The sequence below is a fragment of the Diadema antillarum genome, unplaced genomic scaffold (genome assembly GCF_040938485.1).
Source record: "Diadema antillarum isolate AM-2024a unplaced genomic scaffold, OU_Dant_1.0 seq00000345_RagTag, whole genome shotgun sequence".
NCBI classification, from domain to species: domain Eukaryota; kingdom Metazoa; phylum Echinodermata; class Echinoidea; order Diadematoida; family Diadematidae; genus Diadema; species Diadema antillarum.
The window spans coordinates 81,724-103,955 of NW_027271356.1; the positions used below are offsets into that span (position 1 = coordinate 81,724).

Sequence of the window (22,232 nt, forward strand, 5' to 3'; positions counted from 1 at the left end):
ATTCCAGATCGGATCGTTCCCTTTGCATGATTTGTGGGATTCGAAACTTTATTTGTAAGCGAAATTTGCTAAAAATACAAAGTGAATCTTAAGGTTATATTTCATTTCAGCAAAAAGCATATTTCAACCTACCACACAGAAATAATTTCTACCAATTAGCAAGGGATGACAACATCTTTACCTCTTGAAAAACCCCAATATCTTTAGGGGGGACAGATGTCTTTTCCTGAACAGAAATTAGATCAAAACAATAAATTTAATTCAGAGTTAGGAGTCCATTACAACATGTAAATTTGCGGTAACGTATCTGATTGGTGATCAAAAATCATATATGATGCTCTATTTCAATTCATTTTTACTCAATGAATGGCCATCATTTAGAATGTTCCACTTTTTGTTTCGTATTTGACCGGTTTTGAAGTTTCCGAAAACACATCTTTGTATGTATTACTTTGTGGTTGATTTTTTGGTTTTACTCACATGGAATTGAACACTTAATCTGAGAATGGCCCTTATGATAGTTTGCATCCTGCGAAGTGCTAGATCCGCGAGTCTCTTTTTAATCTTCTCGTACTCAACTGGTCTTGGGTTTGATATCTATTTTCTCCGTTTTACTATAGGCTTTATATCTATCATACTCTTACGCGCAAAGATATCCAGGCAGTTGGCCCACTGATTCTTCATAATGACTCTTGTATGTATACAAAGAAAGACTCATTTGCGCCCTGAATAAATGCTTTGATACTCTGCATTCTGGAAAAAGATAGTAGAAATAAGATAAAACATGACCTTGAGAATAAAGTACGTTTATCGACTGGTTAAAGTCAATTGAAACTGAAGTTATAATAATTACAATAATTTTCATCCCACACACATACACAGTCGCACACACACACACACACACAAAATGAACACAAAATCATTACCACAATATAAGGAGAAAAACTTTATAAATATGGGCGAACTTCCTTATGTCATTGTATAATAAGATTGATGAATCACGGAAAGAAAACACCAAACATAAAAACAAAAGAGGGGTCATGGGAAATAAAATTGAAATGGAAAAACGTGAATTTCTGTTGGTTTGTTTTGAATCATATAGTACAGACTGAAAATCTCGTCCTTTTGATAAAATCATGCATGTGGTGTAGGCATGAATAATTTCCCTAACGCAACGGAATCCTCTATACAGATGCATCTTGTCATTGAATGACAGAGTCTACAAAAATCGATTGAATTAAATTGCTAAACCATATCCATTCAAAGGATTTGCTATCCTATCATTCAATACACTGATATAGTTTGTGACAATTGTGGAGAAGAGCCATGTGCAATCCCTTTTCAAACTTTACAATAAATTACTGTCTCTTCTTTTTCCATTTCGATAATTTTCAGGCGCAATTGATGCATGAATTTGTACAATATTGACAGACTATGACAATAATGTAATGCAGTAATTTCGTCGGTGGTTTCACGAACCGACGTTTCGTTTTTGAGCGAAAATGCAATTCTGAGAAAATCGCGTTTAAAGATCTCACAAGTTTTAGACAACGTTTTCAATGACTTTTCCTGTCTTGTGTGTGAAAATTTTGACAGGGTGATGAGAGTGGAAGTTGTTCTTCCTATCCATAGTGTAATTTTAGTGTGAATTTAAAAAAATTACGATATTTCTGTCTTCAAACTCACTGCGTCGGTTCGTAAATCCATCGTTTCTTGCGCGCACCATAGGTTATGTACTTAAGCGCGGGTCTCACGAACCGACGTAAGTTGTATTACGCCGGTTCGCCGGAGACCCGCGCTGTAGGGCCTGTGCAATAGGTAACGTGCAATACGCGTGTATTTACGAACCGTCGCTATTTCATTTTCGTATGTGTTTACATGCAAATACTGTTAGGGCTATACCTGCTTATCAACAATAACCTTATTAATTGAAATTAATTGTCATGCAATGATTGTTGTGATGATTATAATACATTCAGTGATAATTAAGATGATAATACAAGCCAGTTTCTCTTAATTGTTCTAAAAAGCGTGTTGTCATTGTTTTCATCTTCATTTAGTATTGTTATTAGAGCTGTCGTTGATTGTTCCAAAGATTTCTTTACCCCCTTTTTTTGTGGATATATTATTTAACACTTTTGCATGTGAACATCTATCATTTGGTAATATATGTACTCGGTATACTGTGTTTCATATTTTTTACTTTTTACTGTTTTTTAATAACTTTTTTAACTTACTTTTTTATTTTTTCACATTATTTTTAATTTAAATTCAGTTCACTTCTTTCATGATAATTATGAATGTTTGTTCTAAGATGAAGGATACCGCTAAATATTGGGAAAAAGACGTGCCAGTCAGTGATAATTACTTGCATTTACTCATCTTTCCTACTCATGCACTCTGTTATTTCTTTCTCTGAAATAATCTATTAATTTCTTTATTTCTTATTATTCCACATATTTGTGACTTTTACTTTGTCACAATTTTTATCGGTGTCATTATTGTCATTTGGCTCGCATGCGAATTCACTCATAATTCCTCATTTTCCATCTTTCTCATTCCTGCTCAACAGATTCTATGATAGCTGCACTTGATCATATAAAAACATAAAACTCATCCTGCATGCACTCTTCGAAACTGATAAACTCCTAAAAATACATGAATATCAACACTATCAGAATTTCAAGCTTCATTTTAAATATATAATAATGGTCATGTTTTATTATGCCTTTTGCAGCAATATATTGAGGAGGTACATTATGTAATCGAAGAAACATAGGTCCTCAATAAAATATCAAATTTGAATTATTCAAAGATGAGCAATGACAATGGGAAGGATAACATGCACTTGTGGAAGAGCTCCATAAATCAATAAATATCTAATGGCAAATGGAGATGGAATCAAGATTCAAGAATATGTGTAATTCAAGTTCATTATTATATCAGTTCTTGTGTGTTCACAAAAAGAGGAACACAGTTCGAACATGCACACCAAATCTTACAATGTACATTTACATCTATAGAGTGCGGATGGAACATATACAAGAGAAAGAATAACATTCTCAAATTGATATATCAAGCATAACTATGTATATGAACACACAAAGATGTTGCTGCATATGCATGAAGCTTGAGAGTGCTGCAACATCCATATGCTCAGATGGAAACTTGATGTATATCATACAAAAAAGAAGAGGTACTGCATGTACATGTAGTTACACTATTCACAGGACAGTATAGAAAAAGCAAGAGAGAGAGAAGGAAATGGGTGTCTAAAATAGGTCGATGTAAGGAGTGTCAAGCCAATTAAGTCTCTAATAGAAGTCATACATATATGAAAAGGAAACAAATTAATCACATGAATGATCGTGCTCATGTTAACCAATAATTAGCATCTAAAAATGTGTGTAGAAAGCCCATAATAATATCAGCCTTTCGCCTCGTAGGCTTGTTACATATGAGAAAAGAGAAATTTTGGCCGACCCCCCCCCCCCCCTGAATCCTTTAATCCATCAGTACTATAAATACATTCTGAGAATGTGTTTTAGTACATGTACTAGCAAATTCACAAGAGGGGTGGGGAAATTCGGCCAAAATTGTGTGTGGCTAAAATAATTAAAAAGAAAGGTCATCAGCAAAACTACGGGGTGGATGCAGACGAAGTTTCATGTGATGACTAAAAAAATGCAGCTAAAGGGGGAAAAAAAGGACAGTGGAGAGGGGCCAAGGCTAATTTGACTCCCCCCCCCCCCCCAAAAAAAAAAAAAAAAAAAAGAAGAACCGCCACTGTTTTACAGCACATTTAAAGTTAAAAGTTGTTTAAAACAAACATCTCGACGTAAAGAATTCCATATTGTAGGCGAAATGTAGAGCGATACAGTGTATAAAGTGTACATACCAAGCTATTAAAGAAAAAAAAAACAAATTATGAATATTAAAGTAAGAATTTCAGTGTGTTTAATCATCTTTAGTTGAGTTGCAAATGACATGTACATATCTAATAAGAGCAGTAAACTTTGAAGCGCCCCCAAGCCCTTTTATATTTAATTATTCATGTGTAAAGGTAGTGCTACGGCACTCCGGTGGTCTAGTGATTATGACGCTGGTCTAGTAATCCAGAGGTCGTGGGTTCGAATCCCGCTTGGGCTGCCTGTGATTTTTTTTTTTTCACAGCAGCCCACAAACTGCACACTGCAGTTGCATGTGTGACTACGGATGGAGACAAATGAATAATGTTGTCGCCCTTCATCCCAATTTCTCCCTTCTATCCTATCTGTAGATTGTCTTCTTTCCTAAGCCATTGTATTCACATTCCTTGATGATAAGCACGATGCTGTACTTTTTTTTCTTCTCTGAAACAGTCCAGCTCTTCGCTACTGCATGGCATCAGTCATCTGAAAGAAAAGACAGAAATTAAGAACTTTCGATTAAAATCAAACATCATGGTACAAGATACAACTTTCATTTTGAGAAAAAGAAATCAGCCAACTAAACTGTAGTTGAAATTATTTTGCTCTATTTATATTAAACATAAACAAAATGGTATACAGGATCACAGAATGTCAAAAAATACTGCGGTTCGTCTGTGATGCATATTCAAATTGTCTCGCCTTTTACATATTTTAATGATGCAAGATCTTATGTCTAGCACTTAGTAAGTCTCATGTAGAAATTGAACTATTATTCACATGAATAAATATACATGTCCTTGTAAACAAGGCATTGCTTTGAAAAAGCTAAATATTACTAACTGCATTTGGGAAACAGTCTACGACAATCAAACTTGTTTATTATCAGAGACTTTAACATCTTAATTAGACCTAGACTCTACATTACCATTGTATTCACATCCGTTGATGATGTACACGACCCTGTACTTTTCCTTTTCTTATCTGAGACAGTCCAGCTCTTCGCTACTACATCACAACTTACAACTTTAATTTTGAGAAGAAAAAAAAAATCAGCCAACAAAACTGAAGTTGAAATTATTTTGCTCTATTTATATTAAACATAAAACAAAATGGTAGGCCTATGCAGGATCAAAGAATGTCAAAATATACTGCTGTTCGTCTTTGATGCATATTCAAATTGTCTCGTCATTTACACATTTTAATGATGCAAGATATTATGTTTAGCACTTAGTAAGTCTCATGTAGAAATTGAATTATCATTCACATGAATATAAATCTACATGTACTTGTAAACAAGGCATTGCATTGAAATAGCTGAATATTACTACCTGTATTTGGGAAACAGTCTACGACAATCAAACCTGTTTCTTATCAGAGACTGTAACATCTTAATTAGACCTAGACTCTACATTATCATTCAGCTTTTAAATGTAAAACCATTCACCTATAAAACAGTGGCATTGTCATATGCATCATATTTCTTTGATACCGGTACTGCACATATTTTCATGAAGTCTGTGCAAGAATGCAAATGAAACACGTCTGCTGTTTGGTATTTCTGAAAAAAAAATCACTAACCCGGAAGTCCTTGGCCTTAGGAATAACACGTGGCGAGTTAGCAGGAATTGACGTTAAAATAGAATAAGAATAGATCTATTAAATAGGCCTTTGCCTCATGAATGTCTGGTCTAATTATAGACTAAGTGAAGTCTAGACCTTTGACTTTTAAGTTACACAGATTTTATATTACTTAGATCTAGACTGCATCTAGATCTAGACATCTAATACTATTAGATCTTGGCAACTTTTGTCTTTGTGACCCGAAATTAACACATCACGGATGATATTTCGGCGATGTCGAACAGGATGACAGTACCACTATTACTAAATCAGTAAGTTGACATAGATCTACTAACATCAACTTGTTAAAGTACTTTAGAGATGGCACCATATACAATAACCGGTGACACTGACACTGACAGATCTAACGACTACGTTTAGACTAACGTTAAAGAGTTAGACTCGCCATCTCAGTAAGTGGGTCAAAGACAAAGTCAATACAGGGCTAAGTCAGTGTTACTGTTGTTTATAGTCCTATCAAACGTTAACGGTTACTTGGTTAGGTTAGGTTTACCAGGACTCAAGAGTCCTGGTTAAATCAGTCGAGGGACATTTCTTAGGAAGTCCTTCGATTCCAAGAATAAAAAGGGTGAAAGAACAAAGGGAAAAAAGGAAAGAAGAAAGGACAAAAGATTATGTATGGCTGCTGTGGAAATCGACAGCGCCACTGTATCACTATCAATCACGCGTACATTATGTAAACGCCATTTGGTTGGGCCGCATTCACAAGTTTTAATTAGGGGAAAAAAAGCCCCACCGCTGTGCTTATACATTGTAGGTACTCCACTCGAACTAACGTTACACATATCTACACACAGTACGGTACTAGGGCTGAATTCACAAGTATACTATAACACTGCACTGTACAGGAAAGCCACCTAGTAGTAACCTGTAGAGTACTCGTAGTGTTTAGGTAGTATCACTAGACCACATACTGTCATAGATGACATCTACACCAACGCTGCACACTGGCACTGGTCCGACGGTCCCTGACCAGGAAAAATCACTTTTGGACACTGACCAGTAACTTTTTCAGGAATGGACCAGTAAAAATTGGGGGGAAAAATGGGTGGACTCTACCTACTATTACCACTAGTCTAGATGTAGATCTAGAGCTAGACTATAACAGTTAGACTCTGACTGTGTTAATTTGACTTGGTCTTAGACTTCAGCTGATCTTAGACTTAGTTTTAGTAACTGGTATTACAAGTAAATTCTTAACTTAGACTTAATAGTTAGACTTGAAAGTTAAAGTCTAACATGTCTAACTTTATTCTTTACTCTTCTTTTGAGTTTTACTTTAAGACTTTTTATTTTATTTTTTTTTTAGTTTAGTAGGCCTACTTTGTCAATCTCATGATTTCATTTTCAACTCAAATCAAGGCTTAGCCATGAGTGTCTTCGAGACTTTGACATCTTGCATGTCTTGCACACAGACGTTTCGACTACAGTACTCAATAGTCTCAGAAGTAACGACATAAGTTGAAAAAAAAAACTATGAATAACATGATTTGGGATGTAATTTGAAATTGGAAGGCGTTTACAGACTAGGCTTCATAAGCATCACGCGATTGGATACATGGGACTACACTCTACCGCAATTAATGGTTATGGTAATCCAACTGAAACTGTTATTTTGAGCGTGATTTTAATAGGATTATAGCTTACCATTCACTTCACTCGTGGACAGTGGGCTGGCTTAGGCCGTCATTCATCTTTCAGAAGGTTTGGTTCTCACTCTGAGATCTGGATTAGGGCCAAATCCTAATTCTAGGCCAGTAAGTTGAACAAAGCTCAAAATAATGCAACTGCGACGGTTCGTAAAACCCGCATTGCTCTTCACCCTAGCAATTCGGGTTCTACGAACCGGCGTATCTTTATTGCGTCGGGTCGTGAAACCCCTTTTTCTCAATTTCTCGATATTTCGGGTACCGTCGTTTTTTTCTTTCTTTGATAAAATTAAGAATAATTAATTTTGTGATCAAAAATTTTGGGATATGGTAGAGTTTTGAAAGCACTTTCATTTGGTACCAATATCTCGATTTTGAAAATTTTGACCAAAATCGAAATAGCGTCGGTTCGTGAAACCACCGACGATTTGTACCATTGTTGTAAATATTGTGAAAAAGATTGCGTCTACAAAATTAACCTAAGTTCATTTTTTCATGCTGCTATCTTTGGAGAGAAATACATTTGTGGTGCAAAGTCACTTTCTTCCATCAGAGAGTTTTCTTTGAAAGCTATACAGGAAATTAAGTGTTTCCGGACTATAACGACCTCCTTTCTCATAAACAGATATTAACGCTCTTTATTCTGTTGTTTAAGAAATTTCAAAGGTCGGAACCGACTTAGCAAAAAATTTGCAATTTGCTGATAACAATGTACTTATCAATTTCCCCTCGATTCAGAGATGTGTGTCGCAGGTAATTTCACTTTGTCCTGCATTGTTTCCTTCGTTTTATCTTGCATAAATGATCACTGCTGTTCCTTCGTACCTCATTACATTTAAGGTCTAAAACGAGACATTTTGTTTAATATCCAAGACCGACAGAAGGTACTCTTTAACGTGACATTTATTTTGTTGATAACCAAAACCGCATTGTTTAATTGAGTATGAAACAACAACTGCTTTACATGACGTTGTGAAGTAGAATGATACTGAGGATAAAAAACTACTAAATAAATATTCATCAATTAAAAACAAAATAAAGAGGAAACAAAAAAGATCCATTTTTATGAAAAGAATCATTACTTTTGTATATTGAACATATGCCACAAACTTGAAGGTAAATATTGTCATTGAATTCTGGAGGAGCTATATATATGTAAAAGGTTCAGTGTCATTGAGAGTTCATCTCCTTTGCATTATTGTAGAGGGAGAGAAAAGAGAGATAGAAAAAAATGTCGCATCATCTACAAAATTTTGCATCAGTTTTTGCTTTCGGTACAATTATGAAAGTCACAGTTTATTTCTATCGTATATTTCATTTATTACACGGTTCTTCCCGATAGGGCCTATGAATTTTGCATAAGTATGTAGGCCTATGTTTAGCTGGAATTGCATTTAGTTGGAAGGAAAATGCACGAAATGAAATGAATACAAAAAAGCGTAATAGAGCATTTATGAAATAACAAATTAAAACTGTGAACATTCATATGAACTAAAATAGTCCTGGTCGGATCCTCAAACTCTTAGTGAGTGTTAGTGAGTGAGTCTTAGTTAGTGAGTCATTGATCTTGTATGTCTGCATTCGCTGAATTCCCATAATTAGGCCTATGATTGAATTTTGTAATAAAAGTGGTTACCCTTATATTGTATCCCACAAGCATCATTTCATTGTTAGCACTGGGCTTTTCCAGAAGGTCCTGATACATGTATTACAAAGAGACATGGTTTAACTTTAGGCCCTAATAGTATCTCATACCGAGCACAAAATTTAATTTCCTGCCTGGTGCGGAATCAGCTATGGCGACCAGCTGAAACCTATTTAGCTCTAAAACATTGGTTAACTTATTAAGTCTTCTAGAAACTTTGCAGATACGAAATCATCATCTCACGTGCTCGGAGCCCAGTTTATATTTCTGATGCCACTTCCGGGTTTCATCTAGAGCTATATACCTGTAAAAGTGGAAATTTTCGCGGTGTTGAAGTTTTTGCGCATTTCGCGCAACCAGAAACTAGCGCGAAAATAAAAGCACGCGAATATTTTTGCTTGCCATGTTTTCCAGTAGCTGATGGCTTGATTCCGCGGAATTAAAAACACGCGAAACTCTTCTTACTCGGCCGAGCGCGAAAAATTAGTCTCGCGAAAATATCCACTTTTACAGTAACAATAAAAATAAGGGGTAGGCTTATAGTACCCGCACTTCTTCTACCACGGTTTCTTATCGACACTGAATTACAAGCAAAACAAAAAGCCAATTATTTTAGATTATTCGACCTTTGTCGCATATGATTATAGGCCTATAGGTGGCCCTTTTTTTATCTTTTTTAATTGTCATTATATTCCTTTTGTCTCACACTACCAGCATGGTTATCATGCGGCAGCTAGGCATTATCTGGGGCATTTTGTTCCGCCAATTTCGTCCTCAACCAGACAGGCCTACTACCGGTATACCATCTCCATCGAGGACGCGGAATTCGGTCTCTCCAGCCTGGGAATTGGGACTCACCTTCTTGGGGGGCATTTCATGAAGGAACTTGTCGGATAAAATGTCCGACAAGTCAATTATATCCCACAAGTTCAGAGAAATCAGCCAATCAGACTAAAGAATTTCTCAAAACTTGTCGGATATAATTGACTTGTCAGATATTTTATCCGACAAGTTCCTTCATGAAATGCCCCCCTGGGGTGGTATTCTGAAGTCGTAATTAAGTCTGTAATTAACTTCGTAATTAAGTCGAGAAGTTAATAGGCCCTTAATCATGGGCAAAATCGGTATTCTGAGGACGTAATTACGGTATGATTAAGTCCCCTATAGACCGATTCGGTTTCGTTGAGGGCAGCAGACAATTTGTGGCACAGGGCGCAGCCATTAGCTCATTTTGCGGTGTCCCAGCCGACCCCCCTCCTCTCCCCCACCCCACGGGCAACATTATCGCGCACCTGTAACAAAGGTTCGCGCACTAAGCAAGCATTCGCGCACTCAGTACGAGACGCCTATTGGCTAAAGCAACCATGCATCAGTTTTTCATTCCGTGCGCATGCTAATGTAGGGAGAGGGGTGGGGGAGTGGGGGGGGGGTTCGGCTGAGACACCGCAGTAATGGCGCTGCCCATGCCAAAAATACACATAGCGCGTCACAGAATCGGTCTATAGACCGATTCGGGTTCGTTGAGGGCAGCAGACAATTTGTGGCACTGGGCGCAGCCATGAGCTCATTTTGAGGTGTCTTAGCCGACCCCCCCCCCCTCCCCTCCTCTCCCCCACCCCCGGGCAACATGTTTATCACGCACTTGTAACAAGGGTTCGCGCACTAAGCAAGCATTCGCGCACTCAGTACGAGACGCCTATTGGCTAAAACGACCATGCATCAGTTTTTTCATTCCGTGCGCGGAAGGGGGTGGGGAAGAGGGGAGGGGGGGGGGGGTCGGCTAAGACACCGCGTTAATGGCGCTGCCCATGCCAAAAATACACATAGCGCGTCACAAAATCGGTCAATAGGGAGCTTTAGATTTTGACGCTCGGACGTTTGAGCAGACGCTTGCGCTGGACGTTCTCCTCTCCCTGCGTCGTGTGGAAAAGTAGCTTTAGATTACGCTTGGAAGCAACGTATAAAAAATAAAATCGCGCCCCCATATGATCAGTGCATGAAGAAGCTCTCTGCGTCGCAAACTGTGCGGACGTGAAAATAGCCCAGTACGCGTAGTAAACAACTCAGGCGACGCAAGCTAAAAATAGATTGACTTTACGCGCGCTACTGCGCAAGCTCAGATCATGTTTTTCTTCCTTTGAACGTCCGCGCGTCTAAAATCTAAAGCTCCCTAATATCTTAGGTTCCTCCCATCTAATTGTTATTCCATCGAATCAGACACGTTGTTAGAAGCCAAAATGATGATCACGCGCGCAAATATGCCCTGAATGCGCGCTCCTCCACACACCCCCTGTAATATAACGCAAGAGCTCCGTGCGCACACTATGCGGTCTTTGATTACAACCCTTCATCTACGCACGCGAAGAGCTCACATAAAATGACAAAATTCCCCGAAGATCGCCTTTATTTCTTTTTTTTCTCTGAATTCTACGGATACCATGACAAGACTCAACCGCTTCTCGGTTACCAAAGACGGTAAGCATCGTTACGCGTTGTGGCCGAGAAAAAAACTCTCTAATGCGTGATATATGGCATTAAAGCCTAAACAAAGTTCTGGTACGCCTGCAAAAGTTGTCAAATTTCGCTCCCAAATGTGAACGTATGCTTAGGAAATGTGCAGGATAACGGTGTTATAACAAGATATTCGATGGGTAACGACGAAAGTGCGAAATATTAACCAAAAAGGTTCAGTCTCAGTACCAAAGAGATTGCTCAGTATGGTAGGTGTGCAATCCACCGACCGGGTGCATAACGACCGACCGCGCATTATAATGGCATTGCGCGTACAGAAAGAAAATGTACGCATGGGTCTACGCGCAACGGTGTTCGATTCTTCACTGGGCTACGCTACCGAGTAAAATGAGGCGAAAACAAATAAGTATTCCCTCTAAATTAACGAAATTTAGCAAAATCGAATAAGATTTATCGTGTAACTACATATAACTAGGCCGGCAGTGGCCTACCTTTGCTGACTCGTTGTTAGATGTAGAGTATCCTTCCGTAATAAATTTGACGATTTTGACCGCAAAATTGTCACCGCCGCTTGTACGATCGTGCACACACGTTACACATACACATTGACATAATTATTTTGTCGCCCGCTACGACCGTACGAGTTGAAGCAGAAACGAGAAATGAACGTGAAAAAACAAACCGACTCATCTAATTTATTTCAATTACGATGAAAAGTTTCCTAATGAAAATCAATTCAAATTCATCAAACAGTCCTTCAAAAGTAATATCGAAGGATTCAAAATATATTCAAATATTATTGGGAAAAAAATGACGGCTAGAAAAAAACAGCGGCCTGTCGAAAAAAAAACGCATTTAAGTGCCCTTTATACGTATTGTCAGGGTGGTCGGTTGAAATGAGCAGGGCAACTGAGTGCGGAAAAAATGAGACCCCACGCGTTCGAAGCCGCCATCTAGAGCGCGTACCTCAGATCGCATTTTCAGTGCGCACTTGTGAATCCGGAGTATTTCTCCACACGTGAGTAAAATTTCAGGCAAATTGTGAGATTTTTCACTTTTCTATTGATAGAAAAACGTTAGGTGGCCGGTATTATGAACACCCAACCATACTTACCCGAACGGAGTCAGGCTAAACTCGGACTCGGGGATAACTCGGCTTCGCTTTGACGGCGGGATGAGTTGTAATGGTTGTCCCTCTGATTGTACAGTGTTGTCCTCTTATGGGAGCGGCCTGTATAAACTAGCGCTTCGTGTTCTGGCTACTCGCAGTAATGGTCCGAGTTGTTACAACGCGCGCATCAAAAACCTCTTTTGCGCGCATGCAAAATTAGTGTGCGCCTATCAAGCACCTCTAAAACAATAGCCATGTCTACACCTATCCAAAAACTTGTAGTTATACTAACTACGAGCGCAAAAATGCGTTCCCCTAACCACGACAAAACTTCGATGCCGTTCACACCTACATGCAGTTAGCAAAACCTCGAGGTAAAGATAAAAACTACGATAGAAAATAAAGGGCGCCTAGTTTGCACATAGGGTTGCGCACTATTGTGGAAAAAACTGAGCGTCGTGGTTAACAAAACTCCGTTCACATCTGTCATAGTTTAAGCGCGCTGCCACAGTGCGCTTAAACTACGCGCTTAAACCACGACAACACCCTAAGAAATCTTGTGGTGTTGTCGTGGTGTCTTCGCCTTAAGGTTTTGTCGTGGTTTTCTAAACTACATGCGTCTACATCTACGCTAACTTGGAGTTTAGTGCCTCGTGGTTTACAAAACCTCGAGGTTTAGAAAACCTTAAGGTAAAGGGACCTAGGTGTGAACCTCACTAATCAAAGGCGCTTGATAAACAACAACAAAAACTCCAAAGACCGCGCGTCTCAGCAACTGAGGACCGCGCGCTGTCATTTTTGTTTTGTTTGTACAGGATTACGTTAGCACGCACTTTCCTGTCCATTCAGTTAGGCCTCATTTGGTATTATGCAGTGGCCAGTAGAATCTGGCGATCACGAACTGCGTGTGATTTGTCTGAAGTAGGGTCGAATTTTTCCCGAGACCGAGTTAGTCTGGAGCCTTCTGGAATAAAAGTCGGTTTTCCTACTATTATTATTTTTCTCAAAATACTCCAAACCGACTCATCATTCCGGCAAACCGCGTCAGCCAGGTAAGTTTCTTAGTGGACTCTTTCGATATATTGCAAGAAAAAATGAAATGGTGTTAGACGGGTTCTCAAGCACTTACTGAAACTTAGTTTTCACTTTAAACAATTTGTATGTTATAATGACTGCATATCTTCAAATAAATTGATCTCGTGTGGTGTTCCTCAAGGATCTGTTTTGGGTCCAACACTTTTTCTCATCTATATTAATGATTTGCCCAATTCAACTTCATATTTCAATTTTAGATTATTTGCCGATGATTCTAATCTTTTTCATACTTTCAATGCAAATGAGCACAATATAAACTTAGCCGATGTTAGTAAGAGTATAAAAGATGTGGTTGCATGGTGTAATTCAAACAAGCTAACAGTTAATATTGATAAATCTAAGTATATGATTTTCAAAAGCAGGCGTAGAAAAATTGAAATATTTGGTCAATTGTCAATTAACGAATCTGTTTTAGAGTCAGCTGATTCAATATCTTTTCTCGGAATCTGTATTGATGAAAACATAAATTGGAAGAAACACATCAATAATGTATGCACTGTTTTAAGCAAAAAAAAATAGGACTTTTGTACAGAATACGACACTTCGTCTCTAAACAAATACTGCTACTGTTATACAATGCTTTTATTCTACCTCACATAACCTACGGATTGGAGGTCTGGGGCGGAACAAACAAAACTTTCTTAAATCCTTTTCTAATTCTAGAAAAGAGAATGTCGAGAGTGATAACATTCCAAAGTTTCAGGCATCACTCAGCACCTTTATTGTATGAACTAAAATTATTGGATGTATTTAAGGAATATAGATACCTAATTGGAATATTTATCTAGGATCTAGTGCATGATAACCTACCTCATAAAGCATCGTATTATTTTTCACATATTGACCATACATACGAAATAAGAAACAAAGAAATGTGCAATTTTAAACTAAAAAGTGTCAGAACAGAATTAGGGAAGCGATCAATAGCATATTCTGGTGTTAAAATATGGAACAATCTTTCAACTGAGTTACGTTATACATTCTCTCGTAAATTTTTTTGTAAAGTCTTCAAAAAGAATTTATTGCAAGAATACACATAATTGGATTAGATCTGTTTATTTTGTAATCCACAAAGCAAAAACTTCAATTCTAGTAATATAAGTAATGTATAAGTACACTTATCAAATTCAAAATGTTAATCTTGTACATAGTGTAAATATACTTATTTATAATGTAAATAATTTTCTTGTTGAATTTATATGTTCTTCTGTATTCAAGGGCCAACGTCCACTAGCGTTTCTATTTGTTGGACCCTTTTACCAAATTTGTAAATATGTTTGTACTTTCATATTCATATTGTTGATAAGTTTGATTCTATACTTTCATGTCTTGTATTCCTGTTAATTGTATTATTAATATTGTATCCTCAATGATTGTATAAATCATCTGTGATTGTAAACTTGAACTTAAATTTGGTAATAAATCATTCATTCATTCATATCGGAGTAGTTAATGACACTCTTTTGGTATCATTAAGTTTTCCATTAACTTTCATACTTAATTACAGGCTCAGAATACCGATTTGTAATTAACTCTGTGATTAAGTCCCCTCAGAGGTGTACGCGCATTGATACGCGCAAGCGCGTAAGACTTTCCCGCCAAAACGCTTGTTGTCATGGTAGTTAATAAACCCCTACTTAATTAAGCTCTCAGAATACCGATTCGCTAATTAAGTGCTAATCAGACACTTAATAAGCCCTCAGAATACGGCCCCAGCTGTTCTCAGCTCCAGCATGCAAGAAGAAAGATAATGTACCTCCTTGCCCTTGGTCTCTCCTCAATCCAAATGGAGCTCCTCTGTGGAAAAGAGAACAATGCATGTACAGTGTACATGTACCATAAATATGCATGCGTACTCGAAACTGCTGGATTTCCATTCGCCCATGGACAGTGCTATGGTGCAAAGCCAAAAATGACCATCCAAAGTTTGTTCTTTACCGGTTTTCCATAGACGGCTTACCAGGGTGACCTTTATCACATGGCTACCCATACTTTAATACTGTATGTTACGCAATTGCAGTACAGCTCAGTATGTTGTGTAGTCTGGGCTCCGTCCCCTTTTCCTTGGTGCGACCAAGAGAGGGCGCAAATTTTCTGATTGCGATAATCGAGAGACTGCGCGCCCAACGATTTTTCTCGGGTATCGCAATCCTCGGGTGTCACGCCCTCATACGGCTTGTCGCGTACAATCACGGCTACGAGTAAAAAGAGTCCAGAAGCTAGACTATATGTTGTGTACTGCGTTCGCTACCACCGGTATGTATACGTAAGAACAAACGGAAAGCTGAAGCGAAATCATCACTGGAAAATGGTGCTTAGGGCAATATTACGGTGAGTTCACTAATCATTTAGTTAGCATTTGGTTGTCATTACCATCAGTCAGATTTCAAAATCTTCATTTCAGTACTAGAATACACCAAAAAGAATGATAATCTTCTTCTACACTTGCTATTACTGATATACTGCCACTGCCAGTGCACTGAAGGGACAGTTTGAAGTCGGTGCGGCTCCGTGCGCGGACGGACACGCAGCGGCCATGGAATCGAATGCAAACTGAATATCGAGCACGTACGTACGCACGCAGTGATCACACGTGATCACTATGTACAGTATGCGAGTCCATTCATCCTGTACAAATTGGCCAAGCTATCGAATTTTAGCGAAGTCCACGCGCTTGCGCACTTCAAAATTCCAGCTAAACTTATGAATAATTCCTGTCCCATAGCGTTTCCATGTACGAAAAAAATATTCGCCACCCGGGGAGGAAGTCTATTAAGACGGGCCTTAAAATTCGCCGCAGGGCAGCAGAGTTAACACAGGACACGTGACTGAAGTTAGAGCATTCAGTTTTGCGAAAGGGTATTCTTGATCTTTACCATCTACAGTACATTCAATGTCGCACTGTATTTTATACATTACTGTTTAAAATGATACACACATACCACAACGTGATGTTACGTATGTTGTACTAGGTGTTACAAAAAGCATTTCCCACTTTTGATCCTTCATAGTTCAAAAACTATACATTAGATAACACTGTCATTGATATGAGTAATAGCTGAATAGTGTACAATTTAGTTGAAGGTGAATTGAATATGAGAGCACGAATCAGTTTCGCTGAATCCATGATTAATTTTAAGTTAGGTTCCAGATTTTGGTCAAATTTGAAACCTCTGTACAAAATTGAACTTTACACACGCGTTTATCAACATGACATCAATGATGTGTATGTGAGCGTGGGCTTACAATGACTCTGAACAAGAGACATGAATACCTTGAATACCACCTTTTCAGAGCTCTGCTGACGAGGCTTCTGGATTCTTACTCCAAGACACATGAATGCTTTATTAATGATTCATGATGGATTGCCCTGGGCACTGCTAGTCTGAATTCATGGTAAAGGGTGAAATGCATGCACATGAAAAGACAAGCACATTTTATTTCATATGCTTGCATACACTACATTTCAGGATGAATAAAGACTAGCTGTGATAGTGGAATTTCTCATGAATATGTGATAGAGCATTCAAACCTTGCCCATTGTTCAGGACAAGAGCACCGGAAGCGGGGGGGGGGGGGACTCGTTTTGCCCCCCCCCCCCGTGTCCCCTGTAAAAAATAATTTTATTAATCAATTATTTAAAGACCAAAATGAATAATAAAGGCATTTTTCTTGTCTAAAAGTTGTCAATTTCATAACTGAAAATGCGAAATTTTCGCCCCGAACGGGGCGAAAATTATAATACATTATAAAATGGGTTCAAGAATGTAGCCAATTGGAAGCGCTGAAATGAGTCACGTGTGCGTGCATCAATTTCTCACTAACATGCTCGGCCTGACGTCACAATATTTACACTAGCAGTGCGCACTCAATCAGTTGTTACAAGTGCGTCGCGCGCTACTATACGCGCTGTCAATCCTGTAAACAACTTCTAGTTCGGGATACCAAATATGTATGTAATGAAATATGAAAATTTCGGCGCAGAACTAGACGTATTCGACGAAAATCGAGGCTTTTCCTGCTTGCGTAATGAATATTTATAAGATAATTTCTCGCATGGCTACGAAAAAAAAAAAAAGATACGTGCGGACCAGAGCTAGCTGCTCCACATCAACCACGGAATACCAGTCTGGAGTGTAAGTGGAGGCAGCGAAACAGCAGCAGCGAGGGGCGGAAGCAGCAAATATAGAGGTATTGTACGTGAAACTCGAAATGGAAGCAGCGAACAAGCAGGGGCGCATTGACAGAAGCAGCGAAAAGAAGAAACCACAGTGAGAAGCAACGATATTAACGATACCTGCACTTCAGAACAGTATCCGCCAGTGTTAGGACACGATCTGCCGGCGGATACTGTTTTAGAACAAAAAACGCCGCGGAACGCTATCTGCCGCTACACCGGCCGGCCTTTCTTGTGTGCATAACAAGTGTGGCGTACGTATACTCTTACACGTACAGTACTTATGTGCGGGATTTCCGAGTGCGACGTGCGTAAATGTTTGGGACGAACATCGACGAGTGCTACATGTAGCTGACTGGTATTGACCCACAAAGGTACGTGAAAAATGCTGTTTTCGACCCATTTTATAAAACAAATGATGCACAGGATTATTTCGTGGCGTTAGTGGAGATGCAACTCACTCTCGGGTATACTAACGCACTCTATCCTGTGCATCATTTGTATATTAACAATATACATTATTATATCTATACACTAATGATAACTTATGAGTAAATTTAGTGTATGCATGGCAGCCTCGCGTCCTCGAGTGTGCCCGCTGAAACATACCTTTAGTAAACCTTATATTTTTCCTTTTCTTCTCTGTTTCTAGCAGTATAACAATATTTTTTATTGCTCGAACAATTTCGACAAATGGCAAAGTGAAAGTGGCTCGCTCGCTCTGCCCGTATATACTTATAGTAAAATGAATAGTTTTCGTAAGTTATGATCATAATCCTTCGCAGTGATTTCTTTTACTATTCAATTCCCTAGAAATTTAATTCAAAATGCTCTGTAAGGGCGACTTTTATACTCTGTTTTTACAAAAAGTTCCCCCACACCCTCCCCCGCTGGGTCGCTTCGCTCCCTCGCTGAGGATCTCACACCGTCACATAATGTACGCCCGTATGTTATAATCATTGTCCTTCGTACTGACTTTTTTCCCTCTGTTTAATTCCCTAGAAATTTGCTTTTAAATGCTCTATAAACGCGACTTTTATACTCTGTTTTTACAAAAAGTCCCTACCGTGGGAGGGGGGATCCCACTCTCACACCCTCCCCGGCTCGGTCGCTTCGCTCCCTCGCCGAAGAGCTCACACCGTCACATAATGTACCCCCGTATGTTATGATCATAGTCCTTCCAACTGATTTTTTCAATATGTTAATTCCCCAGAAAATTGCTTTTAAATGCTCTATAAACGCGACTTTTGTACTCTGTTTTTACAAAAAGTCCCTATTATAATATGTATTACATTATAATAATGAAAAAAAATTGTAGGTATTATCGATGAAAAAAAAAAAGAATATTAACATAAAATAATGTTTAATACAGCACTCACCACCTGTAGTCGGTAGGTCGTGACGATGATGAGAGTTATGAGACGTGAAAATATCACACATTTGTTTATTTTGTTCTTTATGATGAAAACAACAACTTCGAATCGCTTTTCTCCCCTATTTCATACCTCCCCTCAGCGCCATTTGCGTCATACCTCGTCAAGCGGACTTCCCCTCGAAAGGCGGCGTTCCTTGGTGCCATCTCCTGCAGCGTCGGACTGGTCTCGGCATCTTTTTCAAAGAGTGAGATGGCTCTAGGTTTCTCCATGGCCTTCCTAGGTGAGTATATACTTTAGGTTCTGAAAAGGTTGTTTTGTAGGGTCTGCTTGGTTGCCCGGTCTTTACCCAAACTTAACTGAACTGAGCACATAAATCTCAAAGAGCCCCCGCAGGGCTTGACCAATATGAAGACAGTGGCGTATCTAGGGAAAACGGCGCCCGGGGCAAGCGCGAAAATTGCGGCCCTAATTTCTGAAAAAGTGTTCAACCCCAACCCCATCCCGGTTGGGTCTTTTAAAAAGTCCACATGATATGCATTTTCAAGGTGTCTTTTGAGGGTGATTTAAATGTAATAAATTTTGATAAATTTTGGCGAGCGAGCGCAGCGAGCGACCAGAAAATTTTTGTGTTTCAGCTTAGAAAACATGGAATTCTTGTCATTTTTGGTTATCAAATCTTACAATTCTAATCAGGATATAGTGATGGCCTTATAGATAACGATTTATACCATCAAACTGAGGACTTGAAAAAATATTCTAAATTAGTACGAGCGAGTGAGCCGAAATTTGTATATTTCTGTGTAGGAAACATTGCACTTATCTCATCTCGTAGTTCGTTGTACTTGTAAATCATACAATGCTGGCACACTGTTATATGGTGGCTTGCCCTGTATATAAAATAACAGATCATGCGACAATACGTATTGAATCCAAAAGCTTGCTAAAACTTACCAATCAGTGTGAGCACTTTCTGAAGATGTTCGTGTATGGGAAGTACGGGATTTTCTTCAACATATGATTGATAATTCAAGTGATTATTAACATTATGATATAATGGCTGGTCCTGCTGGATTTATGAATGGTGATATACAGTTGGCAGCAAAATTATTCAACCCTTCTCTTGCATTTTGGACACTCTGGCATAATGAATTACATTATAACTGCAGATTATTACTAAATCATACAAGTGGTGATCACATAGTTTGTTACAAGTAAATAACAGATCAGTAGCCTTTGATTTGCATATAGTTACAAACTTTGATCATTCATGCATAAAGAGATATGGTCCAGTGAGCACATTCATGGTCATTTTCAGTCCTTTCGGTGATCAATGAAGCGTAACGTGACATGCTTCGTTGAACATGGTTTGTTCACTCAATGTTTTGACAGGTGACACAATATGACTGAATTTGATCTAGGATTCTTAATATTTCAATTGGTATTTTTCATTGTACAAAAATATTTAAATGAACTAATTTCTAGTGAAAGTTGCCACTATAGAGTTTGTACAGAGGTTTAGCCATGATATTAACTAGAAGCACTCGCAATCGAACACATGTATCACCCGAACCCGTCTCCCATACTCCAACTGGATTACTTTTTAGGCCAGAATTTTGTATGATATGGCAACTGTTGCAGGATACAATAAAATCCAAATAGGTGTAGGTGTATAGATTTGACTATGATACATTTACATACCAAGTTTGAAAAATATCGGTCAAGAAACAAGGCAGGGTCGCACAAACAAGCAGACCCTGTAAAATTTACCTTTTCATGTATAAAGACGGAACAAGCAAGGGTGCCACCACCAAAAACAATATGGGCATCTTCATTTCACTATAATGCACCTTTTTTGCCAAATTTTAAGAAAATCTTATAAGAAATGTGGCTGATAGAGCACACACAAGAAATGAGCATTGGCATCCAAAGTCGGAACACTGAGGGCGCCGTCACCACAAACTGTTGTGTCCTTCATGTAGAATGATCACCCATACTCCTCCCTATAGCAAGTCTGAATAAATCTGTTGGGTAAGTAACAATCAAGTTATTGCATTTAATAAGCACTTTTAATTTTGACATGATCAAAATGACCTTTGACCCTGTAAAAGGTGGAACAGTGAGGGCAGCATTATCAATAGGTATAGATGTATAGATTTGACTATCATATTTACATACCATATTTGAAAAAAAAAATTGGTCAAGAAACAAGGCCAGCGTCACACACACAAGCAGACCCTTTAAAAGTTACCTTTTCATGTATAAAGACGGAACAAGCGAGGGCGCCATCACCAAAAACAATAGGCATCTTCGTCTTACCATAATACGCCTTCATGCCAAATTTGAAGATGATCGAAGAAAAACTGCAGCCAGTAGAGTGCTCAAAAGCAGACCCTATTGAATTTACCTTTTCATGAATAAAGACGGAACAAGCTAGGGCGCCATCACCAAAAACAATAGGCGTCTTCGTCTAACCATAATACACCTTCATACCAAATGTGAAGATGATCGGAGAAGAAACGCAGCCAGTAGAGCGCTCACAAGTAGACCCTATTGAATTTACCTTTTCATGTATAAAGACGGAACAAGCGAGGGCGCCATCACCAAAAACAATAGGCGTCTTCGTCTAACCATACACCTTCATGCCAAATTTGAAGATGATCGGAGAAGAAACGCAGCTGGTAGAGCGCTCACAAGGACATCTCTGCGCCGGCGGCGGCGGCGGCGGACGCGGCGCGACGAGGCCAAATCCATAGTATCCTCCGAACTCTGTTCGGGGGATACAATAATTCAAAGTTTAAGTCATGTCAAAATGAATATAACCCATTGAAATGCTAAGAGTTGTGCATAGAATGGCAAGATATTATTTAAAATTCCATAAAAACAAAACAAATTAATCGTGATCATCAGACCATAACGAGTCATGATTTAGTGATCACAGAAAGGTCTGAAATGACCATAATGTGCTCACTGGACCGTATCTCTTCATGCATGAATGATCAAAGTTTTAACTAGGCCTATATGCAAATCAAAGACTATTGATCGGGTAAGCATTTGTAATAAACTATCTGTTCACCACTTGTATGATTTAGTAAAATGTTATTCAAGTCCCTCGGATAGGACATAAAATGGAGGTCCCGTGTATGAGAGAGTAACAA

General features: G+C 38.6%; 1 protein-coding gene across 1 annotated transcript in view; it reads left to right on the top strand.

Annotated features, from left to right (window-relative positions):
- Nucleotides 1–11,284: 11,284 nt before the first annotated feature.
- The window catches only part of LOC139730960 (monocarboxylate transporter 2-like), a 31,495-nt gene continuing 20,547 nt past the window's right edge, over nt 11,285–22,232 (top strand). The window contains exons 1-2 of the mRNA XM_071641841.1: nt 11,285–11,321; nt 19,217–19,357. Coding sequence (XP_071497942.1) covers nt 11,285–11,321; nt 19,217–19,357 — 178 coding nt within the window. The remainder of the gene's footprint in view (nt 11,322–19,216; nt 19,358–22,232) is intronic.